Genomic DNA, 25,529 nt, shown 5'->3' with positions numbered 1-25,529 from the left:
CTCTCGGTCAGTTATCACTACTCTTACCGCTTATCCGTCGCCTAATCTTTCCCTCTACCCCCACAGCCGCCTGAGATGATTTTTTTTCTCTGACTCGCTCGCCAGTAACTTCTCGTCTTCCAGTCAACTTCGCGTCTTCCACAAGTCCCGTAGTACATCTCGATTCGCGACAAATTCTTGGTAGGTTATCCTTGACCGTTTATCCATTTTCTAATATTTACCTCTCATCCAGCCAGCCCCGGTGTTCTATAGTCATCCCGTTTGCGCCAGGCATGCGATCGTCAAGCCAGCCCATTTTGGGCAGGAGACTCGCTTGCAGACGTTCGTGCTGTTCTTTTCCTTCCCTCGGCTTAACTTACCTTTTGTATAGGCGTGATGCGTCTATTGCAAATCAATTACCCCAGGTCATCTCCATCCTCGGTCCTTCGAATCTTTTCTGTAGCCAAGACATAGAGAACATTGTACGGACGTCGATGCACCCAATATCACACTTTTGTTTGGTTGGGTAAACGAATTGCGTGTTAAATAATCCTACCGACAGGGGGGATTTGAGTGAGTACCCGTGATGTTGCCCAGCTGAGTGGTATTCCTAGAAGGACAACAAGCATAGTCTTAACTATACCGTTCAACTCTCCCACCAGCCGATCCACCGACATCTGCAGCGCTAACACGACTAAAGGATGCACAAGATAAACGCCATAAGAATATCGAGCAGTCTTTGCCCATTGCTTCTTGGTCAGCTCGTTTTGGTGAAACAGAGAGAACCACGCCGCTCCAAGAAAATAGAAACAAACCTCGTTCCAAGTTGCATAGAAGACAGCATATCGATTCCAACCGCCCAAGTAGTCAGCGATATCATTGTGCAACGAGAAGATGAGCGCGATAGTGAGTCCTGCCACGAGGTAGGTGAAAAGAAGTATCGGGGCCGGGTTTTTCATGAGCAGGTATGGCTGAATTTGGGAGAGGGAAGTCCCAGCGACGAAAGCGAAGATATATTGCGGGGCGTAGCCCGGCTGGAGGCCCAGCACGGGAATCATGTGTCCCACTGGGAAGTACAGTCGAACAAGAAATGAACAGAAGATGACGGCTGTTATCCCGATCGAGGCAGCTACCCGGTGTCGGGAAGCAGAGGTCGGCGTGTATTCGATTCGAATAGGAATGGAGCTCAATGCTACTTTCAGGACGATGTAAATCAAATCGAAGGCCAGCAGTGTTGCGATAAACCTGCGAATTATGGGATCAACCAGCCAAAAGCCAAAGAGGCTAACGGCTTACCATGCTGGCCCGCGAACGCCTTGCCAGGTATTGAAGTACATTTTGACTCTAGGCAAGGCGGAGTCGCCCTTGTCCATTTGGACCAGCGCAATTGCCAAGGGTTCTCCGACGAGCTCTATACAAGCTAATGGGAGCCCTAGCCGCTTCAGCTTATCGACACTAAACACCCAAGGCGATTTATTCTCTGCGGCGACCGCCGAAAAGTGGCCGGCAAGGAAAAACAAGAGCCCCATGAAGAAGCTCTGATGGATTATGCCGTAGAGCAGCATCGTCGCATGCGAGACTGGCTCAGTCGGGTACTGAGAGACGAAGCGACAGAAGTTCTCTCCGCCAAACGGCGCCAAAGCGTGCTCGACAATGACGAGCCCGATTATGAATGAGCGTAGATTGTCTATAAAGTGGATGCGTTGCTTTATTGGTGGGGATAGCAGTGGAGTGAACTCGGTGCCGTGGTTGGAGTGCATGAAGGTGCTTTCGTGTTATTCTTAGATACACTATCTTATCGGAACACTGAGATCATGATGGCTCGGTTGATGTGTGACCATACGTGACACCGTTGACAAGTGAACGCTCACATGGCGCAAAACATCTCCGACTGGCTCAAACCTCATCGCTCTGAAGCACTTGGCCGCATTCGTCTCAATGCCTTTGTGCTCATTGTCATCACCCTTATCTCTACCCTCGTGCCACATATCCCCACACTCCCCAGAGCGCTAACAGTCGCAATCTCACTGAAAACGCAACGCCGAACGTCTTTCTACGCGTCGTTCTGCTTGTTAGGCAAGGAACTCGATCTAATCAGCATCGCCATCGCTAATGCTTTCAGCAGAAGTTGGTTTGGTCGCGTTGTTATTGATCAACATTGTTCAATCCCTCCTCGCATTGAAGTACCCTCGCGCACCGATTCCACCTTCGCCGGCACCTGTTAAAGCGAAAAGTCTGCGCGCTGCTCCCGCAACTCCCCAGAAAATTCTGGCACTGTCTCCAAATGTATGTCGTCGACCCAATCCGCCCAGAACAAAAGGTCTTATAGTTTATCTCTAGTCCAGTCCACAACCACAAAAATCATTTTCATTCAGCACCTCTGGGTCGCTGCTGCAGCAGTCTTCCACCTCCGTGTACCCGCCGTCTCCATTGTCCACTCCCAGCAGAGTCCTGCAGTACTCGATGGCACCAGGGTCATCCACGAATAGTCTGGCGTCGTCTTCACCCTCGACGATGTACACACCCAGCCCAATTCTCTCCTCATATCACGGAAAACATAACAGGGACCATCTTGCACGTAAGCCCGACAACGTTGTACCAACTTGATTCAATGCTCACATTTCACCCAGGTTCCTTCGATGGCGCATACCTTTCAGAGTTACGGCATCAACCAGACGAGTCTGACGAGGAATAACTTGCTCTCTTCATCTTTTTGCTTTCTGCTTGCAATGGATCTGTATTCTGCATCTAATAAACACTCTGATTATGGTTTGGAGTCCAGTTGTCCATCGATAAGCTAGGTATCCCTCTAAGAGCAAACTCTAGGTATTAGTTTGGCAATATACTTGCCACTTCCAAAGCCCTCAGCGCATCACGCAGCAAGTCGTCCGTGTCCTCAACACCAACACTCATTCTAACAAGCCCACCGGTGATCCCCCTTTCTTCGCGTTCTGCCAGGGGTATGGTCGCATGAGTCATGCTTGCGGGGTGCTCCGCCAAGCTCTCTACACCACCCAGACTCTCGGCCAGCGTGAACAGTTTGAGTTCTTCCAAGAACTTAAGCGCCTGCGCCTCCGTCCTTAGTCGAACACTGACTATTCCACTGTAAGGGAAGTCTCCGGTCCCGTCAACCCCGACATCGGGCAACTTCTCGATCCATTTGCGAGCATGTGGACTGAGACTGCGCCAGGCGACGCCGTGGCGATCATGTGTTGCCAGGCCAGGATATATCACATCAACAACTGCCGGGTGAGCACGCAGTGTTTGAGCCAACGCCAACGCTGATGTTCCAGCTGCCTGCATTCGAAGTTGAAGGGTTTTGGCTCCCCGTTGGGCAAGGAAACAATCGAATGGAGAAGGAACCGCGCCATGTGCGTTTTGCAGGAAGGTAAGGCGTTGGAGAAGAGGAGAGTAGGCTGGCAGTACGATGCACCCAAGCAGCACGTCTGAGTGGCCATTGATGTACTTGGTGATGGAATGGATAACGAGGTCCGCTCCTTGAGTGGTGGTGCCATCGGGCAGAGTAATGGGTAGCAGAGGGGAGGAGTAATACGGCGATAGGAATGTGTTATCGACGAGAACAGAAGGCCTAGTTGAAGGGTAGTTCAAGCTAGCAATGATCTCTGCTGGTTGCGAGTAGACTTCTGTCAAGAGTGCGGAGATCTCAGGAAGTGAGGGAAGGAGCAAGAGTGGATTCGTTGGGGACTCAAGCCAGATGAGCTACCAGCCATAGTTAGCATCTTGCAACGAGAACTTGACGACAATGCCTACCTTGGTGTTTGGTCGTAACGCGGCACGGATCTCTTCGGCACTTCCTTCAGGATTAATCCAGCTGACCTCGAGCCCAGAAAGCTCTTGCGCGACCTTGTTCATATACCTCCAAGTGCCGCCATAAACATCGTTCACAGCAATGAGATGCGCGTTGGGCCCGAGTGACTGGATGACGGTCGCCGTCGCAGCACTACCAGAGGCAAAAGCGAGAGCATTCGCGCCACCAGTTTCTATCGAAGCGAGCATCGTCTCAAGCGCCGCCCGAGAAGGATTCTGCGATCGAGTATATTCAAACCCCTTGTGAACGCCAACAGAGTCTTGCTTGAAGGTTGTGCTGAGCGAGATAGGCGGAATTACAGCGCCTAACGCGACGGTCAACGTCGGGACATCCTCGCCGATGAAGTGATTTACCTGTCTCGCTCGATGGTTCTGAGCCGACATGAACCGCCCGAGTAGCAAAGCCCCAGGAGGCCTCGTCCGGTTTGTGGACGCCGTTTGTGCCATTGGAATGGGCAGAAAGGCCGTTGGTCTGTGTGGAACCGTTGAGTAAACCAACCATCTTGGTGGTTGTGAAGAGAAGAGTTGTCTAGGGACAACCATGCATGGCGGAAGGTTAAATAATGCAACGGAGCTTGTGTCGACATAATCGCGAGTTGGTCACGTGGCGGCAATTACTCATCTCGATTTATCATTTCCAGTCATTTCCTCAAACTGCCGCATACACCAACGATTACATGAACGTTACGGAGACAAAGCTCTGCACGGATTACATGGCGATTATTGAATCAGTATCATCCAAGCCAGAATGAAGTAGAAGAGCCTGAAAAGTGGTCAGGCAAGCAAGACATAAAGCGGGGATCAATTAACAAGAGCGGGTATACGGCGAGCAAGATGCGGTGCTGCTCTATTTTTGTGCCATCGAGGAAGTTGACCGATGCTACCCCGACGTCAGCAACTGTTTTGGAAGGTCAGTCAGCCTGACTTACCCCACACACACCAGGCCCATGCGATCAGAGCAACTGGGGCCCGGATATAGATACGGTGAACAAAAATGGCGACCAAAGCGGCAATGTTCAGAGGCGCGATGCAGTAGCCCAAGACGCAAAGACCCTGGAAAAACGAACTGTAGTCCGTGTCAAACGTCATCCAGCATTTAGACGCAACTTCTTACACTCTACCGCCCAAAAGCTGGTCAAAGTGAGCATTGAATGTTTCTCAAGTAATTGGTAACAGACCTTGGCTTGGATGGTCACCGTCAACGCGCCAATTGAGCAGATAACGATAACGCTCGTGAAAATGTTCAAAGACTGCTTTTCTGGAGCCTATGAAGTGAATTCAGGTGGTGGTCGAATAAAACCAAGTCTCTTACACTAATGCTCATCATAATTCCTAGAGCAAGGCACAACATCAGTGGTCCCCATAAATCCCAGTCTCTGTCGGGGTTGAGCATTAGAGATGAGGTAAAGAATGGAGCACTGACCGAAGCACCTCGCGACCAGATGAACGGCGAGGATAGAGAACCTGAATAAGCTTGGTATAAATGGAGAACAAGTCGCGCGCCTGCAATGTTTCAAACCACAAGTCGCGAAAAAAAAGATGCACACATACGAGAGTTTTCGACACAGGTTCGTCCAGCGTGTCAATACCGGTATAGCTAGTTTCATATGAGCGTGCTAGCAATTATATCAGTCTATACCCGACTTACCGTCGTTCAACCTGGACTCCGCCAACTGCCGACCTCACTGGTCCACTGCCAATATTTCCGGACAGCGGAGAGCTAACCCGCACATTCGCGCCGGAAGGTGGCGCAAGTTGTTCTGGTTCTCTTGCACGTCCTTTGCCTTTAAACGGCGCTGGTGACTGCGGGCTTGGAATAGTTGGATGCGAGAAACTAGGTATGCTGTCTTCGTCAAATTCGTCGTCGTCATCTATGGCTGTTGAGAATTTTTCCTGACGAGCCCCAGTAAAATATGCGAACCGGCCTGAATAAACTGAGAACTTGAAGTGAGCGGCGTCGGTGGCAGTTCAGCCATGCTTGTGCTTGAGAGTGGAAGATTCGTGGCTGATCTCAGCGGTCACGTCACACGTCACACGACGCGTAACCCTCGCTTGACCTTCGACTTTCACTTTCTTTCTTGTCTTTCACTCAAGATGGTGTGTTTCTCGCGTATTCAGCATGCCTTTATGGAAACTCAAGTAGGGAAACGCTGCTTCTGGTCTCCCTCCCGCGGACGGGAATGCAAACCAGCAAAACAACAAGGACAAGAATGCGAAAGATGAGAAGAAGAAATGGGAACCACCTCTGCCCACGCGCGTTGGCAAGAAGAAACGTAGAGGTCCCTCCGCCGCGTCTAAACTACCCGCTGTGTACCCCACAACTCGCTGTCGCCTTAAATTGCTGAAGATGGAGAGAATCAAGGATTACTTGCTGCTGGAGGAGGAGTTTATCCAGAACCAGGAACGGTTAAAGCCGGAAGCCACCCGTGAAGAGAAGAATGAAGAAGATCGTTCCAAGGTGGATGACTTGCGTGGAAGTCCCATGGCTGTTGGAACGATGGAGGAAGTTATTGACGACGACCACGCAATTATCAGCACCGCGTCAGGTCCCGAATACTACGTCTCGATCATGTCCTATGTCGACAAGGAGCTGCTCGAACCTGGCTGCCAAGTTTTACTACACCACAAATCCCAGGCTATTGTCGGGGTTCTGGATGACGACGCGGACCCGCTTGTCAGCATTATGAAACTCGACAAGGCACCTTCAGAGAGCTACGCAGACATTGGTGGGCTGGAGCAGCAGATTCAAGAGATAAAGGTGCTCATTTGCATTCATTATCTTTGCAAGTGCCTAATTGCAGTTTAGGAATCCGTCGAGCTCCCACTGACACATCCTGAACTGTACGAAGAGATGGGCATCAAACCACCAAAGGGTGTCATTCTATATGGAGTGCCTGGGACGGGCAAAACTCTTCTCGCCAAAGCCGTCGCAAACCAAACCTCGGCTACTTTCCTTCGCGTTGTCGGTTCAGAACTCATCCAGAAATACCTGGGAGATGGACCGAAGCTTGTGAGAGAAATGTTCAGGGTGGCGGAGGAGCATGCACCGAGTATTGTGTTCATTGACGAAATTGATGCTGTGGGCACAAAGCGGTACTTTTTTTTTTGCTTGAGTCTCTTCCCGGCCCATCTGCTGATTGCGTATTTCAGGTACGACTCGACGTCCAGTGGAGAGCGTGAGATCCAACGGACGATGTTAGAGCTTCTTAACCAGCTAGACGGATTTGATACACGGGGCGACGTCAAGGTCATTATGGCCACTAACAAGATCGAGTCGCTTGATCCTGCTCTTATCCGACCTGGCCGTATAGACAGAAAGATTGAATTCCCTCTCCCCGACGTCAAGACGAAGCGGCACATCTTCAAGTAAGTTTTCTTATCATCCATGTCACGGTTCTTATTTTTCATGGTTAGGCTGCATACGTCTCGGATGAGCTTGGGTGATGATGTTGACTTGGAGGAGCTGGTGATGACGAAAGACGATCTATCTGGTGCGGACATAAAAGCGGTCTGCACTGAGGCAGGTCTTTTGGCTCTTCGTGAACGTCGTATGCGCGTGACCAAAGCTGATTTTGCTTCGGCGAGGGAAAAGGTTTGTCATTCGCTCCTCGACTATCCTTTGAACCTCATTTGTTCCCCAGGTCCTGTATAGGAAGAACGAAGGAACACCGGAGGGTCTTTATTTGTAGTAGTCTTTGTTTCGGCCCCATAATACTTTACACGCGTGACCGATGTCTCCCATTATGGAATGCGACCTTCCTTCTTGGTCTTCACTCTCAGATGGCCGCGATTGTCCCTGAAAGTCACCCTTTGCCTACTACTAGGGCGCCATACATCCAACACCCAGTATTCTGGCTGGAAGATGGCTCGCTCGTTGTCGAGCTCGATGGCCATGGCTTCAAGGTCCACAAGACCCTGTTAACCCGCCATTCACTGTTGTTTCTTTCGCACTCCAAATCACCACACTATCATATCGGTGGCGTAGAACACCTGCAAATAGATCCCGCAAGACGTGTCTCCGCGCCCGACTTCGTTGTTTTGCTGGAGAGTTTGTACCACGATGTGTAAGTTTCGGTCCACCGACGGCAAGCAGCAGCATTGAGACCGTACATTCTAACATTGGCACTCAGACTTCTGTCTCCGGAAATACCTTTCCCTCGTATTGTATCTCTGGTTCGCGTGTCTTCTCCCAATCAGTTGGTGCGACTCCATGGCCAGTTCATTGCGAAATAAAATATGGATTCCAACCATGCAGCACTTTCCGCGTTTTCACGAGGCCGCGTTGCGGTACTTTGTGGACCTATTCCCCAGTGGGCCAAAGCCGTTCGTCCACCCACCGTATCTTGAGGAGGCTTTGGCTCTTGCCATCGAATTTAATGTTGAATCGGTCTGGATGTCTCACGTTCATATCCAGCGCCCACTGACTGTCAATGTTCAGGTGCAAAAGGGTCTCTACTATAGCCTTGTGACGACGTCCAATTTTGACATGGATGAAGCCGGAGAAAACTTGGACTCCCGCCCGCCTCCGCCTTCTGATTCGTCTCAGATAGCATCCATCGATAGAGAGAGCGACCCTGGCGTAGATTTAGAAACGGCGGCCGCCACACCTAGCACTGGCGACGCCCACAAACCGGGCTTACCCTTACACGAGTCGCAAAAGTGCACGCGCCTCATGACCCAGTTCATCGATTATTTCTCGCCGTTGCTCTTTACTGCCCCCGCTGCGGCACACATGGCCTGCACAGACGTGTTTGCTGGAACGTGGATGAAGCTCGTCATTCAACCTGCAATCGAAGACGACGGTGTCTACAAGCCTCTTGAAACCCTTGAACGTTTCAAGAGCGTTGATTGGGCACAGGCCGGTCTATGCGGGGCTTGCGTGCTAGACAAACACACGGAGTGGACGGAAGAACAGAAAGCAGTGTGGACTGCAATGGATGAATGGCTCAGAACAGAATAACGGCACTGGTCGCCAGGTATAAGCGGTTGCTTTGTCTCGCCGACTTCATTAATCACCTTGTAGGTGCAGAACATGGCCTGGTAACTGTAATGAACAACAATAACGAGTCTATTCGAAAGCTGTTGTACGCTTTGTTATTGACCTGGAGAAGAGTTCTGGTTCAATCCTTCTCATTTCGGTATCTCCGACTGGACTACGCGTCATATCAACCAAATTCAGCTTGAGTGTGGGCTGCGAGTCACCGACTAGTCCATGTCCAATCCTGAACCCCGCCGAAGTTGATCTACTGGTATACATCGCTGGTAAACTTGGTCTGGTTTCTTTTCTTTCTTGGAACCACATTCACTACGACGGCGCCCAGGTCGTGTCCCTCCCCCAATATCATGTGTCAAACTGAACATCTCGCCGTTGTCGACCTGCAGTTTTCTTTTTGTTTTCTTTTGTTCAGATCTCGAACCCGGCAACTGACTTGTCGTTTTGTTTTGAACACATTTCCAGATGCAGACAGGAAATCAAACAAGCACTATAAGGCTCCTTGTGCTTCTAACGCCCAGCGGCAGTTTCCGAGTGGCGTGTTGCTATTCTAGTGCGATGGACCCACAATGCTGTGACTACGCGGAAAACAACACACCCTTTTTGTCTTCCCCCGCCTACGAGTCAGCCTTGGTTATAGGTCACCCACACGCCATCGACTCAGATCCTTTATAATGACCACAGCTTTCCTGAAAGTGACGGTCCTCATCCTTTGTCACTTTTATCTCAACTCATCCCAGTCTTCGCTCCCGCCGCCGTTATCGCATGGCGGAACCTCAGCATTTTTTGCCCGTTTATTCCGCTCCAGAGGGTCACGACTCCGCACCCGGGCCAGATGGGAAATCTGATAGCGAGAACCTTTCGTCGTTCTCCTTCCACGGCTTTCAAGTCTGGTACGGGAGGCCAAAGCGCGCCTCGTTTCTGGGCACCTTCGGTGCAAAGCTCCGCCAAGCACACGAACATTGGCCGTACGCCCGCAGGCTCTTCTCCGACATCTTCAAGAGGGATCGCCGTCTCGTTCTAAGCTATATCATCTCCGTAATGGTCCTCACTATTGCCCCCGCCATCTCGCTCTGCGCCTCTTTCGGCCTGTTGCTCCTTGTGAGTCATTGTCGTCGCCGTTCTCAGCCAATGACCTCCTGCCCTAGATCGAGCGCGGCCTAAACAATGGCACAGCATTCCACGTCTTGATCGATGGACTTCGTGTTTATGCTCCTCTATGGTTTGGTCTAATGTTTATTTATATACACGCAAAGCACACAAGGTAAGCACCTATTCGAGTTGTCACCTTGTTCATAGTCAACAATACGTTTTCAGTGTGGGGCTTGAGTTGAGACTTCAATCACATCTCAGAAGGTTCTGGGATGGGTTAATTCGGAGTAAGTGACTGTCCCAGTCCGTATCTGATTGTTCCTAAAATCCGATTTTTTATTCCAGAGAGCTTGGAGTTGAGTATCGACAAGTTCAATCGTAAGCTTGAGAATTTTTTTTTTGATGACTCACGATACGGCAGGATATTCGATGGACTATAACTGTGCACTCCCCAACGAGAGTTCTTTCGCACTTTCGGCACCGTGTGAGGCATTCGTGCATGACATGGTTGAAATTCCCTGCGAAATGCTGCTGCTTGGATTGCAAATACTCGCCTTAATCGTAGTCTGTGCCATTCGTGGTGTAGACGAGTCCCGTCTACTCCTAGTTTTTGCGGGCCTCCAGCCCCTCATAATTTGGTTTTGCCCCACTAACATAACCCATGGCCAGGGTGAGCTTGCCCATGTAAACTTGCCTGTTCGATTGATCAAGCTCCAGGATTCACCTTTCGAAACGCGAATCCGGCGTTTTATCACCTTGCCGAACTCGCTGAACTCGCAAGCAATCTACGTATTCGACGAACTTTAATGAAAGATAACGCCTGCACGGCTCTCGCTGAAAGCTACAGCGCGGCCTCAGCGCAACTTGTGCGAGGTAATATTCCTCCTCAAAGATTTGCCTATGCAGTCGCCGGAGCATTTGCGTGGCCATGGTCCCTGTTACGAGGCCTCATAGTAGACGAACCCATCGTATGCCCCGTCCTTCTCCTACTTATCAGCAAATGTTCTGACAAAAGAGCAGGTTCTTGGCGTCTTTCTCTTGCCCTGGTCTCAACCAGCTTCCTCGCTTGTTACGATCATTCTCCTCCAACAGACTACGCAGCTCCTGCGCAGTTTACGCGGTCAAGATGCAACGAGCTCCTTCGACAAGTTCATCGCAAGTCTAGTTTGGGCGAAAACGGGTTATTACGATGTTATGGCATTGTCGAATTTTCCAAGCGGGACACTTTCCTATCCATCACCTTTCTCTAGTCCTGCCGGAATGAAGATTGAATTTAGGTTGGCCTGTCCTCTGATTGCTGCTTATTTCTAAACTTTGCTCAGAAATGTTGCACTCACCCATGGCCCGCATTTCGCAGACGAGATCAAAGAACCTGCCGTGAAGAATCTGTCATTTACCATCAATCCCGGCAATCTTGTGGTTGTCGTCGGTGCAAATGGAGGGGGCAAGTCATCGGTGCTTGGCCTTTTGACCAGGACTTGGGAGGCGTCCGAGGGTGAAATCCTAATTGACGACAAGCTTGTCGAAGAGTATGATTTGGCTCAACTTCGCGGCGCCATCACTGCTGTCGAACAGGATGAGGACTTGTATCCTGGTGTCACCCTCCGAGAAAGCATATTCTTGGGGTTGGATTGCAGCAGTGCTAGTGAACAGGAGAAGGTTCTCACCCAGGCAGCACATTTGGGATGCGCAACAGAAATCATCAAACGTCTGCCTCGCCACTGGGACACGGTCATTTACCCAACTTCGGAGACATACAGCTCGGAAGGTACTGGACTCACACAGCCAGCACTTGCAGCCTTCCGTCAAGTCGAACGTCAGATGCCTCAGAAGTTTTCTGGTGGTGAAATGCAGCGATTGACAGCGTAAGCCAATTAGCAAGCTTCTTAGGTTGATTCTTTGACTGAAGGTAAACTAGAACTCGAATGTTTGCTCGCTTGCTTCTTCTGAAAGTAAGAGCGAGACTGATCGTGTTTGATGAGGCGACAAGCAAGATGGATCCGTTGGCGGAACGGGAGATTCTTACATCGCTGAACGGCCAGCGGAATGGTAGGACCATCGTCATTGCCACCCATGATTATGGGCGATTGGTCAAAGAGGCGGATCTTGTTCTGTTTGTGGTCTCAAAGCGCTCTTGTTCTGTGTTTGGCTAATATATTTTTTCCCTGTAGGGTTATGAAGGAGGGTCAACTGGTGGAAGTGGGGACGCATGATGCACTTTTGTGGCTCGAGGGAGAATATGGGAGACTTTATAAGGCACATGCAGAGGGGGTCGTTGCGTAGTCGAGTTAGAGATTGTTGACAACAATGACAAGTCACGATTTTTGATCGCGACCAAAGCGTCACTGTTCGTGCACTATTTGAACTTGAATGGTCTTGTTGGTGCTCATTATTCCTTGACACGCCTACCCTCCCCTTGCCCCGACGCCCGACGCATGTCCTTCACGAGCACTCCACTCAAAGAAGGAAGAAGACTAGACCGACAAACTTTTATTTCGGGAAAACCCCAGCAGAGCCGACTGAATTCGCATACCAGTTACGCTTACGGGTGAGTTATCGTTGCCACCTTTGCGTTTCCATCTCAAATTCGACAGAGCCCCCACCTTTGGCTCGCGATCACCTCCGAAACCACGCTCTGACGACAGCAAACGATCGAGCACCGACAACAACCAGTCACTGGACCCAGAGAAGTGGTCTGTTAAGGACACTTCAGTAAACATTGCGGCGGCATTCCACCAGGCCGCTACCGACATGACAACCCCAAACAACTCGTGGGCTTCGGGTCAGACACGTACCAACGTTCCCCGAAGCACCTCGGTTGAATATGAACAATCCCAATCCACCAGTACCCGTCGACTTCCTGCCCCACCCAGCAGACTACAACGCAAACCACTCTCCAAGACTACCTCGATACGGCACGTGCCCGGCTCTGAAGACGAGGAATCCCAGGAAATCCCCAGTAACACTACACGAGGCAAAAGCCCCTTTGAACAGGCGATTGGGGCTGCCAAACGCGCTATATTACCAGTCGCTGCAGCTGCGACATATTATGTGCGACAGCGATCACAAGAGCCAGACGAGCCAGTTGCTGTCAATGGTAGCTACGACTATTCAGTGGAGGAAAATGACATCCAGAGCAAACGCGCTTCTATAAGCCATAAGCGCAACCGCATGTCGATGGACAACAAAGCTTATCGACCGACAAACTCTGATCTTGAAGATTCGGGCGACGAAGACTTTACTGACGACGATGGCAAGAAGAAGCGGCGGAAAAAGAAGAAGAAGGACTCGGTTGGCGGGCCATTAACGAGTCTACCCGTAGCGGGCTACGACAAGCGGAAAAAGAAAGCGAAGAAAAATAAAACCAATGGAGATGAGATGGAGGAAGGCTCAGAGAGTGACTTGGAAATGGTGAGTTGCAGTACTAGTTAATTTTGGAGAAACTCCTAACAAACATGGAAAGCGTTCTGCGCCAAGAGGGTCCCTACCACCCAAGCAGCCTTCTGCTCCTCTCGAGCCGAGCTTCAACACATCACTTGACGATGCTGAACAAGGTCTTGAATCTATACCGGAAGTTGACGACGAGGAAGTTTTAGAAGCCCGACGAGAGCGGCCTCGTTCTCGGTCTCGTTCACGAGCACCATCACAAGCACCTCGAAATCCTGGTGCAGTTTTCGGCTCATTGGCTTATGCAATCTTCACGGTTTTCCTGCTATGCGGACGAACTCTCGGCACTGCAGTCGAAATTCTATGTCTAAGGCCAATACGAGCGATCGCTCGCAAACCAATAATTGCCCCGTTAATTCGATTCGCCCTATTCGCCTTCTTCGTGGTGCTTGCGGCAACCATCATCCCCCAAATTGATTTCAAGGTACCGTGGAGTCGAAGCACAGTTTTCCATCCACCAGAGGCTCCTGCTGCCAACATTGCCGAAATTTCGGAAAGGTTACGACGGATGGAGACGGCGCTGTCTGGTCTTTCACTTGATTCGGAACGAACAAGAGTCAAGGTGGATGAAGAAGTTCGTCTCCAATCAGAAATGGCTGGCAAGGTCGCTGCTCTTGAGACCAGAGTTGAGCGAGAGACCGCACGTGCCCTGGAAGCTGAGGTTGCCTCTCGTGACGCCGCCACGGCTGGATTGAAAGGTATGAAGAAGGATATGGATGCCCTCCAGGCATTAGTACAGGTTCTTCAACAGCAACCACATCAAGGCGGGGGTGGCGGAGTGTTTGGGAGTGATGAAGAGGCACGGCTCAAACTGAAGGCTCTCGAAGACCGATTCGGGCCCGTTGAAGCTGGTGTCAGGGAAGCTCTTGACCTTGGCAAGAAAAATGCAGCGCCGAGTTCTTCAGTCGGCTCGACTTGGTGGAGCAACGCGGGCAGCAAGGGTGTCACTATCAAGAGTTCCAATGGACAAGATGTCACCCATGTCATCGCGGACCTCGTTAGCAAAGCTGTTGGCCTTTCTGGTCGGGACATGCGGACCGACTTTGCTATGCACTCGAGTGGGGCATTCGTCATCCCCAGTTACACCACCGCCACATATGAGATTCGTCCTTCGACACTAACAGGCAAAGTGCTCGGCTTTGTCACGGGCAATGGCCACCAGATTGGCGCACCACCAGTTGTCGCTCTTCACCACGACATTTACGATGGACGATGCTGGCCCTTTGCTGGCTCGCAAGGCCAGCTTGCTGTTGTTCTTGCTGCCCCAGTTTTGATTGAAGACATCACCATCGACCACGTTTCGGCCGAAACTGCCATCAACATGAGGACCAGCGCACCACGTGACATGGAGGTCTGGGCGATGATCGAAGGCAAGGAAAACCTCGCGAAACTCAAAACCTGGCGCGAGTCCCGAGCAAAATTACGTGCTGATGGCGAGGACATTGAGGAGGAGCCGCAGTATCCCAAAACACTCCCTCCCAAGGCGAAGAACTACGAGTACATCCGCATTGCGACATTCCGATACGATGTTCTCTCGCCAAACAACATCCAGACATTCCCTATCAACCCAGAGATCAAAGCGCTCCGCATGGACTACACCATCGCCATCCTAAGGATCCGCAACAACTGGGGCATGGGCGCGTATACGTGTCTATACCGGTTCCGAGTCCATGGCCAGAAACTGGATGCCCCAGTCAACCCCTTCCCGCCGGAGTTGTTGGCCCCGTAAATAATGCCCCCTAACGAAATCTTTCCTTCTAACTTTATTCCTACTCTTTTTTTCTCACATCCATACATATCACTCTTGGTCACCCTCTCCTCACCGGTTTCTAATGCTGCTATGTATTCCTGTCTTAATTTGCACAAAGTCCAAAGTCCCGCTCTCCTTGCTGTACCTCTCATTTACTAAAATTTCAATCGTCTCGTGGAATCATTGTCAAGTCCGTTGTCGTTGAGTGGGTATAGTAAGTATTAGATGTGTGTGAAGCCAACTTCGTAGTTCTTGCTATCAGACCACATCTCGCCGTTGTTCCAGAAGCTCCGAATTGAGGGTATGCAGGCCGCGAGCGATCGCATCGTCGACAATGATACTTCAAAGCCACCTTGCCAAACGCCAATGTCGTAGAGCGTCCATTGACGACACGTGCCGTTGCGCAATTTCGCAAAGAAAAGCTTCTCCGCTGCCCGGTCGCCGGGGGAACCGCCCACATAGAGGGACAGGCTTCGCAGCCCTGGAAGCTTGGCTGCGAGGAGGTCAAACAGCTCAGGCGACCATACGCGCACGTGCAGACGGAGATTTTGCAGCGCGCTTTCTCGTTCGGCCAGCAGAGTGGTAAGTGTCGACACTTCCTCCAGGCTGAGGTAACGGTCTTTGATGGCGAGCGTCGTCAACGTGTTTGCCGACCGCTCGAGATACATCAAGAGGGCGTCGAAGCCGAGGCCCGAGTTGGTCGGGAAGAGGCGGAGCTTTTTCAGGTCACGCATGACCAGCGGAGAGGACTGGTGGGAGCTAAACCACTCCCCCAGCCTTTGCTCGGGGCTGGGATCCATGGCGCTCCCCGATGGGTTTAACCGCAATTCCACGTGCTGGAGGGTTTGTGAATTGGTTTCGAGTAGATTGGTCAGCCCCGCTGGGTCGGTGAACGCCCTGTTGAATGGTGCGCGGACGTGGAATTCGGTGAGGCGCGGAAATTTGCCCAGATTTAAGAAGAGTGCAGAGAGGTCTAAGGTGGACCATGACCAGACTTTGAAGGTCGTTAGCTGTAGAGCGATACTGTTGATGTAGGGCGCGACGCAGTCCACTAGAATGACCAAAGTGGCGGCATTTGCTGCTGTGTCCATTTCATGCGTGAACTGCAAGTTGAGAGAGGTGCATGCCGGGATATTTGGCTCTGATTCCACGAATTGCAGGAAGTCCTAAACGAACAAATCAATTCGCGCAGAAAGTAGAGAACACAAACAAACCTTGGGTCTCCCGCCAAACGAAACAGCCTCGAGTTTCGGTCCAAAAGCAGCCCAAGCCGAGCGGAAAAACGGACGCAAATCGTAGCCCTCCTCTACGTCCCAGACCTCTGCCTCGAACGAGCGCAGATTTACGAGTCCAGGCAGCACAAGAATCAGTGATTCTATGAGTTGCTCAATAGGTGCTGGTTTGGAAGCGGGTGGTGGTTGAGCCTTGCTGCTCGAGCCAGCTGAAAATAGACGGTGCCATAGTGAAGGAGAGGCAGCGGGGCGGGACGACTCGGACCGAATGGGATTGCTGAGGCTGAGGTGGGGCCGCAAAATTAGTCTTTGGACGCGACTCGCAGGTAGTGGGTCTCTAATAAGTCAAGTCAGACATATCTGACTTATTAGGCATAGGATAGCCCACCTCAATCGTTCATAGAGCTTTCGCGACTTGGAATTCCACGTCTCGATGTGGATTGTCCTGTACCGAATGTCCAGCGCAATGTTAAAGAAAGTGAGGTTGACGCCAACAAGTGCAACAACTTCGTCTTGCGTTAGGAAGTTTGAGATTCGCAACCATAGCTCTGCAGGAAGTTGCATAAGGGGAAGAGCAACAATAGAAAGACGTGTTTTTACAGCTTGTCGGAGAGGCAGTGATCGTCAAAAGTCAAGTTGATCGTTGACTCAAGAAAGATCGTGTCTCTCCTGGTCTCGAAGAAGACGACAATCATGTCTGATTTCACTGCTACTATCTGCAGAAAGTCTGAACCGTGCTCTGCTACGACTCTTCTTTTCTTCAAGTGGAACAACTACGGTAAGCCCAAGCAATATTACTGACCTATTTAATTCAATTCTGCCGGTCACAGTCACATTGAATTTTTTGGCCGAAGCAGCCCAATTTGAAAATTTGCGCCGAATTCCCTAATTAGGTAATATGTCACACGAAATTCTTCGGCACGGCCGCGGGTCAGAGGCCCGCTGAATTGTCAGAAACCTCTCCGTCATGTGCATTAAAGCTACATAGGTTCATAGTTTTCGGCATCAAGTAATACCTCCTCTCCATTCCAAAAGCTTTGGAGGGAAGGTATGCAAACCGGGAACGATCGCATTGCCGCCAACGATAATCTTTGGTAGCCGGCGCTGGCATCCCAGACACCAATGTCTGACAGCTGCCATATGCCACACGCACCGTTGCGTAATTCCGGGTCGACGAAAGGCTTCCACGAAGGCCACCACCATGTCGAACCTACATGAAGTGAAAGGCTTTTCAGCACTGGAAGCTTGGTTGCAAGCAGCTCGAGTAGCTCCGATGAGCATTCATGGACATGGATACTGAGACTTTGTAGCTCTAGTGGATGCCCAGAAAGCGAAGTAGCTAGTGCTGAGACTTCCCCTAAATCGAGGTAGCGGTCTTCGACGGACAAGGTCGTCAGCGTGTTTGCTGACCGTTTGAGGTACATCCTGAGGAGCTGAAAGCCGAGGGTCGAGTTTGTGGGGAAGAGACAGAGAGTTTTGAGATTGCGCATGACCAAAGGATGTGACATGTGGGAGACAAACCACTGCTCAAGTGTCTTCTCTGGGTCAGGGCCAACGGTATTCCCGAGTATTGGGTTCAGCCGCAACTCAAGCTGTTGGAGCGTTTCCGAGTTGATTTCGAAGAGCTTAGTTAGCCCCCCCGGATTCGCAAACGCCTTGTTGAACGGCGCGCGGAGGTGGAATTCTCTCAAGCGGGGAAATTTGTTCAGATGCAGGAAAAACGTGGATAAGTCGAGACCGGACCATGAAGAGACTTTGAAGGTCTCTAGTTGGGAAGCGATACTATTGATAAACGGTGCAAGAGAGTTGACCAGGACGCCTGAAAAATTAGGCTTCGTGTCCCAATCTTCCATCCGGCGGAGTTGATGCGTGAACTCGATGGTGAGAGAGGTACATGCAGGGATGTTTGGCTTTGAATTCACAAATTGTAGAAAGTTCTGAGGAAGTAGCTCAACTTAAGTCTGAAATGAGTATGAAATAGCAGACAAACAGACCTCAGGCCTGCCTGACAACGAGACCGCCTCGAGTTTCGGTCCAAGTGCAGCCCATGCCGAGCGGAAAAGGCGGCGCAAATGACGGCTGACTTCCACATCCGAAACCTCAACCTCAAACGAACGTAGGTTCACGAATCCAGGAAGCACGAGAATTAGCGCGTCGAAGAATTGTTGGGTGAACGTTTCGATGGAGATAGATGTTGCCTTGCTCTTCTCCTTCCAAATCTTTGACAATAACCGTTTCCACTGTGGGGGAGGGGACTCGGAGGCCCACGGGACGATCAAATCGATATGTGGCTGAAGAATAAGTCGCTGCACATGTCGGGCAGCCATCGGGTCTCTGATGAAACCAAAGCAGGTCAGGCTGCTATTATGTTATAAGACAAAACGACTTGCCGCAATCGTTCATACAGCTTTTGTGACCTCGCACTCATCGTCTTGGCATATATAGTCTTGTAACGGATGTCCAGCGCAAGATTCAAAAAAGTGGGGTTGAGGCCGAGGAGTCTGACGATCTGGTCTTGTGTGAGGTAATCCGAGATTAACAACCATAGCTCTGGGGAAAGCTGCACAACAGTCTTTTTTCTTTTGCGGCACGTGGTGTAGTAGCGTGTAAGAGCAGGTAAATGCATCCCTATCCACGTTTGTACTTCTCCGGGTGGCAGAACAGTGGAAGGAAAGGAACAACTGTAGGATGGCGCGTGCTCTTATAGCCAAATGACTGTTGTCGATGCATTGATCCTAAGGATATAAGCTGAGAGGCGCCCGTTGTCAATGATGAAAGAGTTAGTTGGACGCGTAAGAGTTCCGTCTAGGCACGTGCCTACTTCCGAACTTGGACGACAACCACTGACTCGTTTACCACTCGTCGAGAGATGCCACTAGTGGGAATGGACTGAACCTGAAACCCGGCGTGCGAAGAAGAGGCAGATAACGAAAGCTCATGGCATGGACGGTATTATACCGACGGAGTAGCAGTCCTTGGTCGTTCCTTGACAACAAGTAAGATTTTTTTCTTTTTGAGAACCAGATATAGGAAGTCCGCGTGCCTAATTTGCGACAGAGGCTTCATGGCTTATTAGGACTTGGAATGGTATGGTAATTGATCGTGGGTCCAGTCTGAGGTTATGCTGATAGTAGCCAGATATCATCGCTTGTTTCCCCGCCAATTGGCCAAATTCTCTTCATCGGAACCGACACCTGAGCCTTTTCCTTCATTCTCAAATTCTTCCGCGGAGTCTATCATTCTCGGCCTTGTACTTTTTATAGGTTTGCCTTTGGGGCAAACTGAATAGCGGATGACATATAAATTTTCAAGTCCGGTCTCCGGCCCAGACAAATCTATACATAGGCCTCCACCTCTTGGCAGAACCTTTTCCAACTTGGACAATCTCGTCCAAATTTGGAAATCTGCTTTCAATGTCTTACCTCATCTTGTCAAGAACCTACAAGCAATGCCTTGTAACAAAATAGGCTGCTCACTTGTACTCGCGGTGCCCGCCCACAGAATGGCAGACGGAATAATATGATATCTATGGACTTACGCAGATCACCATCTTCCCTTCCCTTCCCGCTTCGTTCTAATTGTAGCTTTAGCCTAGGGCCTCGTCACTGGTACCAGCGACGACAATGTCCTCATCTCCACTGACCACTGCGCTCCCTGCGTTACCGATCCTCTCATTCCTACTTGTATCCTTCCTGCTTGTATTTCTACTCCTCCTGCTCTTCCGCCCCCAGAACCGACAAATTCGGAGTGTTTCGCTCGTGGCGCTCATCGTCTGGCTTTTCCTCTCCACTCTAATTTATGGGGTCGACGCTCTTGTGTGGAGGGACTCTTCCGATGTGACGAGAGCGCCAATTTGGTGCGACATCAGTGTGTTCAGTTCATTGTTCCTCATAATTGACCCACTAATCGCTTTAAACAGCGACAAAGCTCACTCTCGGCGCATTAGCAGGCATTCCTGGCGCGCTCGTTGGCCTCGCACGTGCTCTTGAGCTACTTGCCTCCCGAAGAACCTTCCATCCTGATGTCTCTGGCCGCGGGATATCAAGGTTTGCCGATATTGTGTGCTGCGTAATTTTCCCCGTGGTCTACATGCTGCTGCGTGTGTTGCTTTCCCCAAAATCAAAGATATGATTGCTGACTACCTGCTGTAGACTTCGCCGTTCAAGACCACCGATTCGACCTTGTTCCCTCCTTGGGATGCTTCCCCTCAATGCGTCTTGCTTCGTCTGCTACGACGACTATGCTTGTACCACCACTGGTCATTGGTGCAGTAGCACTGGGCTTCTGTCGTATGTCCTTCTCGGTGTCATTTCCCAAGTCAATACTGATTTATGGAAGTTGTCGCCTCCGTTCATGCCATTCTCCTATTTTTGCGAACTCAATCCGCGCTTTCGACCCACCTCGAAGCCAGGATGGGCTACACTTACCCGGCCACATTATTCAGCCTCCGCCTCTGCTTCACCACTCTGCTCTCGTTTGCCGCAATCGCGCTCATCTGTCTCACATATGTGCCCGCAATCGCCTCGCTGTCATCCTTTGAGCACCGCTTCTCACACTCCGCCAGTAACACCAGCGGCACTAGTGGATTCGGCGTCTTCGGTGACCCCAATAGCACCGGCACCCCATTGTTACAATGGGACTGGTCTTTGTCGCATGTTCCTGTGCTTTCTGACCCCGCAGAAGTAGGAAGGAAGGAGCTGAGCGTATGGAGTCTACTAGGGTTTGCTGCCCTGGTCCTGTTGTGCTCGGTCTTTGGTGGGGTGGGTGATGGTATGGTATGGCCTTGGGCTGATCTTGGTAAAAACGCGAATACAGCTCTTAAGAAGACAACGGCCAGCCTGTCTGCCCTGAAACTGAAGGTCAAAACCCGGATTTCATCATCAGCTGCTGGTAACAAGGCGCCACAACGACCCCCGTTGAGTCGGCTTACGATGTGCGTTATCTCATTGTTGTTATTTCTTTCCCATTTTAAACTTTCTCGATAGACCGAAAAAATCGCCCATTGGCTCTATTTCCTCCGTCTCTTCCAAGACCTCGCTCTCGACGCCGGTTTCACCACCCCGACCACGCGTTCCGCCTGGTTTGGGGCTGTACGATAACTCTCCGCGGTCAGAGCTCCGGTCTGGCTGGGACGAGATGCTTGAAATGGATGCCTACGATTCCAAGACTCCAGAGCGCAAATCTGGGCTGTTCAAATTCGCCACATTCCCGCGTGGATCGTCCCCTTCTGACCTCGAGGCGCAAACAGGTGGCACTGTCAGTCGTAGCGCCAGCACATCCAGCCAAAGTCCAAGCGAACACGACTCGCGCGCGACCACCCCTGCTGAGATGTCCCCACAAGACTCTTTTGCGGAGTCGACGCGTGCATATCTGGCGTCACCTGTTGCACATGCTTTGGGTCTAGCTTCGAGCACTATCTCGAGCAGCTGGCCCGATAAACAGAAGCCATTAAATCGACGCGACACAGCCATTCTGGGGACTGGGAAAGACGGTCGACTGCTCTCTGTCATGGCGACACCCAGTCCCAGTCCCGATTTCCTCCAGCCACCCAAGCCAATGTTAGCACCTCCTACTGTTATTCCGCCAGCAGAATCTGCTATTATTCCGCCTCGGACAACATCTCTCCCCGCAAACAACGATGGCCTGTTGACTGCGCCAGACCGCGTACCCCCGCGCCAGCCGATCCCCACCGACACCTCCGATGCAGCTTCCACGTGCTCGTCGATTCTGGATGTCCCATGGCCGTGGCCGCTTCCTCCTCCGACATCAACCCCTGCTATCGTCGGCCCGCGTCCGGCCCGCTCTCCCCCTGCGTTCGGCTTCAGTCTTGCGGCCCATACCCGTGAGCTTGCGCAGCCCCAGCAAGGAGCGCGGACGCGTCACGACACCCCTGAAGCCAATTCTGAAGAGCCCCACCCGGTCCCGCTCGCGGTCAGACTCTGGCTCATCACCCAACTGATTCACGTTTTTTTCATCCACCTTCACGTTTCCCTTCGAGCTGCCGCTGTGCTGGATATTATTTCCCCCCCCCATCTCCGCCCTTTACCTTCCTTCCATTTAGTGATGGGATGCATATTCCTTGGCTTTTTCACGACTTGACCACTACGCTCACTTTACGATTCTTCCATGGCTACCTTACCTCTTTTTTTTTTTGCCTACACCTACCAAGCTTAGTAATCAAGACCGCCTTAGATACCACCACCGCTGTATTTATATTCCTCTGTGTAGCATACTCAAGTTGAACCGAGACAGCCTCTTTTGCTTATCAACTCGTAGAAAATACAATGATGGGCTCTAGGCCTATAGGTATTAGATACTGCCCTCCATCCAGGTATAAAGTACTGTAGTCAAAAACGAGAGCGAGTGTGTCATCCTGCCTTCCTCATTGCCAATATACGTTCCCTCGCCTTCCTCATCGACTCTCGCAGTTCCGGACTTTCCCACGAGCCCTCATCGCCCGCCTCACTCCGCACACCAAACTCTGAGGTACTGCTGCTTGGCTCATCTGTCCGCCAGTTGGGAGAGGACGCGGGTAATGACCCAAATTCGAAGCGGGTAGTGCGCGGAGATGCAGAGGACGGGCGCGAGCTATATGATGGCGGGGCAAGGGCAAGCCCATTTCGAGGTCGTTTTCGTTGCCGCGGGGAAGCTGAACGGGACACGGAGGTGCCATATACCCCGCCGTCGTCTTCTTCCCAGAGCCCAGATCCATCGTCAACCTCGTCTTCTTGTACTTCACTCTTCACCACAACTTCCGATCGTAGAGCGCGCTGTCCTTCCTTAATCAGTTGGGACAGCTGGTCACCCATCCAGTCCATCTAACCATAAAGTCAGTCGGATTAGCCTTTCAAAGCTGAAGTTAAGCACGTACCTGATCTTCCACCGAAGCTTCAGGTTCTCCTTCAGTCGCAGCAACGCTGAGCGGAGACTTGGCGGTAAACACGGGATTGAAGGTTGATTGATTGACCGATGGTCGAGAACGGTGAAGTGGCCGCCGCGTTGTTGTCGAAGGACCAACACTATGCCGGACTTTCCTCCGCCGGGGGGTGATAGAGGGAGTAGGCGGAGTAACGTGAATGGCATGTGACTGCTGTTGGTCTAACTTCCAAGCGCCTTCGTTGTATGGTGGGGGAGGCGCAGGTTCTACTTGTGAAGGTTCCGCTTCTTTGCCTCGATCTCTCCATCTAAAATCGGAAATGAGCCGAATAACACACAAAAGCAGCGAGAGCACGCACAAACGATAGACGGTCAAGCCAACCGCCGTCCCAATCAGTGCCGCGCTGACAGCCGTTGAAACGATGGAGCCAGCAAGGGTACGGCGGCGTTTGGCGGGTGGCGGAAGGTCTACATTGAGAATGAGGACGAGAAGGTTCATGGAACGAGTGAGGGAGAAAGGAAAGGGAGTGTGAGTAAAGATATCAAGGCGCCATCAGCAAGATATATGTACAAACACGTGAGTTGGAAATGTTGCTATCCGCATGCTGCAGACAAGCCAGGGTTTGTTTCATCCCTCCCACACTCCGTGCGCTACGCAGAGCTTTTTCGTTCATGCCAGCAATCCAACCACCGCTGGAAACGAGAAAGTTGCCTGTGGAAATGGAACGGGAATGAAGGCCACGCATAGCGCATGCGACAAAACAGACACAAAACAGAATAGATGCACACCTGAGTCATCCACGACATTCATGTCCTCCAGCTCAAAATCGTCTCCCGACTGCCTGGAAGCCATCTCCCTGTACTTCGCCGGTGTGTCCAGGTAGCCGCTTGGTGATGCGAGAGTGGTACTTGAATGGCTCGGTTCTGCGAGCGAAGGGTCCCAACCACGCTTCCGCGTCGTTGGCGGAGCAGGAGAGGGGCGTCGTTCATGGACATTGGTCGGGCGGGCGGGCCGAGCTCGCGCTTGTTGCGAACTATGCCCCGACGGCTCAGCGTGCGTGAAATTCTCCGCCGGAGATTCCGCAGCGAAAGGGTTCAGGCCCGGGACTGCAAAGTTGAAGGTAAACGGGAAAGGCATCAGTGCCTGTCCGATTACAAAGTCAAGAAGATCGGCGCAAGATAGCGAGATAGTGCGTTGTTGTAGTCGGTATATCCAATGCCACCGGGATGTTTTCCGAGTGGATGAAAACAGTATAGAGAGGGATGAAACGAAGCGATCGACGAGCAGAGGTTGAGTGTTGTGTGTCACATGTCACGTGTACCATGTGACTCGCCCATATACCTTCGACGAGCATAGTATCGACCAAAGTGGCTGTAGCCCAAGAATACGCCAACAAGAGAGCAAAACGGTTCGAATATACTCAACATATTAAGATACAGTTCTCAAAGCGCAAACCAAGTCAACGATTGAAAGTTTCAAGTCAAAGAAGTGCTATCTGAGTCTAATGGTTATCTCGCCCAAATTTTAACCTGATGATCAGTCATTTGGAGTGATTTCTGAAGGCTAGTCAGTTCGCCACAGCCTGGTTTACACAAGTGCCGCGTCGCCGTCTCCAAATCAAAAAAGAGTGGTCGTCCTTCTGAGTTCCACGTTACGTTGCGCAACCAGGAATGATGCTCGCTAACTGTTTCGTTATACATCCAGCCCGCTTTATGAATCTTGCAAAGCGCTGCGTAGATGGCCCCACTAGAATGATGTTGAACTAGGGTATACGAACCTTGAGCGCAGACTCACCGTTCTGCCATCTCCAGACTGCGAACCGGCTTATCATTAGGTAAGAGGCCGGTGACAAGGCATGCTATGTCCTGACCAATAAACAATCCGTAGCAGCGCGCAATCGACTCGTTTACCAGCCGCGCTAGACGACGATATTTTGTGAATTCGGCCTCTAGAGCATCCACGTCTCGAGAGATTTTGACCGCAATCGATGAGATAAGCTGTCCCTTCCGAAGCAGCTCTCCGGAATAGACAGTCCTCTCCGACTCCTCCATGAGGCGCTCGACAACCTTCACTGTATAACCCTGATCGAGGCCGAGGTCGCCACGGCATCTTCCGGTAAGTAGGTTGTCACCCAAAAGAAGACGAGTGCGCTCTTTATGCTCCGATGATATATTTCTAGAGCTGTCGCTTGAAAGGTCGGATTTCTTCCAGCCATTTTGCGCGAACTCCTCGTTGCCCAGCGTCGCGGTCGACGGTATTCCAAAATTGATGGCAGAAAGTGCCGGGAAAAATCGTGATACCCAACCACATCCTTTGTCCCGCGCTCCCCTC

At 51.3% G+C, this 25,529-nt stretch overlaps 9 protein-coding genes across 9 annotated transcripts; 4 read left to right on the top strand and 5 right to left on the bottom strand.

Moving 5' to 3' along the window:
* Positions 1–521: 521 nt before the first annotated feature.
* Positions 522–1,739, bottom strand: MIND_00253300 (Acyltransferase 3; the record flags this gene model as incomplete). The annotated part of the gene is made up of 2 exons (XM_037359412.1): positions 522–1,224; positions 1,276–1,739. 2 exons carry the CDS (start codon positions 1,737–1,739, stop codon positions 522–524), a joined length of 1,167 nt encoding a protein of 388 aa, XP_037224507.1.
* Positions 1,740–2,808: 1,069 nt separating this feature from the next.
* On the bottom strand, positions 2,809–4,336 carry MIND_00253200 (uncharacterized protein; the record flags this gene model as incomplete). The annotated part of the gene is made up of 3 exons (XM_037359411.1): positions 4,162–4,336; positions 3,751–4,112; positions 2,809–3,699 (listed from the first exon to the last, which is right to left on the bottom strand). The coding sequence occupies exons 1-3, from the start codon at positions 4,307–4,309 to the stop codon at positions 2,809–2,811; spliced, it is 1,401 nt and encodes a 466-aa protein (XP_037224506.1). The 5' UTR covers positions 4,310–4,336.
* A 191-nt stretch (positions 4,337–4,527) lies between these two features.
* Positions 4,528–5,822, bottom strand: MIND_00253100 (Protein YIP; the record flags this gene model as incomplete). The annotated part of the gene is made up of 10 exons (XM_037359410.1): positions 5,729–5,822; positions 5,456–5,678; positions 5,359–5,404; positions 5,231–5,310; positions 5,120–5,183; positions 4,986–5,072; positions 4,922–4,938; positions 4,737–4,873; positions 4,618–4,687; positions 4,528–4,570 (listed from the first exon to the last, which is right to left on the bottom strand). The coding sequence occupies exons 1-10, from the start codon at positions 5,781–5,783 to the stop codon at positions 4,528–4,530; spliced, it is 822 nt and encodes a 273-aa protein (XP_037224505.1). The 5' UTR covers positions 5,784–5,822.
* A 79-nt stretch (positions 5,823–5,901) lies between these two features.
* On the top strand, positions 5,902–7,496 carry MIND_00253000 (uncharacterized protein; the record flags this gene model as incomplete). The annotated part of the gene is made up of 6 exons (XM_037359409.1): positions 5,902–5,904; positions 5,951–6,565; positions 6,614–6,900; positions 6,958–7,173; positions 7,222–7,399; positions 7,449–7,496. 6 exons carry the CDS (start codon positions 5,902–5,904, stop codon positions 7,494–7,496), a joined length of 1,347 nt encoding a protein of 448 aa, XP_037224504.1.
* Positions 7,497–7,587: 91 nt separating this feature from the next.
* MIND_00252900 (BTB domain-containing protein) lies at positions 7,588–8,767 on the top strand (the record flags this gene model as incomplete). The annotated part of the gene is made up of 3 exons (XM_037359408.1): positions 7,588–7,871; positions 7,938–8,007; positions 8,063–8,767. 3 exons carry the CDS (start codon positions 7,588–7,590, stop codon positions 8,765–8,767), a joined length of 1,059 nt encoding a protein of 352 aa, XP_037224503.1.
* A 798-nt stretch (positions 8,768–9,565) lies between these two features.
* On the top strand, positions 9,566–12,175 carry MIND_00252800 (p-loop containing nucleoside triphosphate hydrolase protein; the record flags this gene model as incomplete). The annotated part of the gene is made up of 10 exons (XM_037359407.1): positions 9,566–9,901; positions 9,949–10,064; positions 10,118–10,179; positions 10,238–10,270; positions 10,314–10,562; positions 10,610–10,860; positions 10,913–11,169; positions 11,215–11,757; positions 11,811–12,005; positions 12,064–12,175. The coding sequence occupies 10 exons, from the start codon at positions 9,566–9,568 to the stop codon at positions 12,173–12,175; spliced, it is 2,154 nt and encodes a 717-aa protein (XP_037224502.1).
* Positions 12,176–15,310: 3,135 nt separating this feature from the next.
* MIND_00252600 (uncharacterized protein) lies at positions 15,311–16,885 on the bottom strand (the record flags this gene model as incomplete). The annotated part of the gene is made up of 3 exons (XM_037359406.1): positions 15,311–16,255; positions 16,304–16,658; positions 16,710–16,885. 3 exons carry the CDS (start codon positions 16,883–16,885, stop codon positions 15,311–15,313), a joined length of 1,476 nt encoding a protein of 491 aa, XP_037224501.1.
* Positions 16,886–19,944: 3,059 nt separating this feature from the next.
* MIND_00252500 (uncharacterized protein) lies at positions 19,945–22,420 on the top strand (the record flags this gene model as incomplete). Its single annotated transcript, XM_037359405.1, has 5 exons — positions 19,945–20,188; positions 20,241–20,420; positions 20,473–20,610; positions 20,660–21,254; positions 21,307–22,420. The coding sequence occupies 5 exons, from the start codon at positions 19,945–19,947 to the stop codon at positions 22,418–22,420; spliced, it is 2,271 nt and encodes a 756-aa protein (XP_037224500.1).
* Positions 22,421–22,689: 269 nt separating this feature from the next.
* MIND_00252400 (uncharacterized protein) lies at positions 22,690–24,497 on the bottom strand (the record flags this gene model as incomplete). Its single annotated transcript, XM_037359404.1, has 4 exons — positions 23,987–24,497; positions 23,557–23,665; positions 23,193–23,505; positions 22,690–23,139 (listed from the first exon to the last, which is right to left on the bottom strand). Exons 1-4 carry the CDS (start codon positions 24,333–24,335, stop codon positions 22,690–22,692), a joined length of 1,221 nt encoding a protein of 406 aa, XP_037224499.1. The 5' UTR covers positions 24,336–24,497.
* Positions 24,498–25,529: the final 1,032 nt, after the last annotated feature.

Source organism: Mycena indigotica, assembly GCF_014461135.1.
Source record: "Mycena indigotica strain 171206Taipei chromosome Unknown Mind.scaff0002, whole genome shotgun sequence".
NCBI lineage: Eukaryota > Fungi > Basidiomycota > Agaricomycetes > Agaricales > Mycenaceae > Mycena > Mycena indigotica.
Note: the sequence above shows the minus strand (reverse complement) of the source record. Positions and strands in the feature narration are given on the sequence as shown.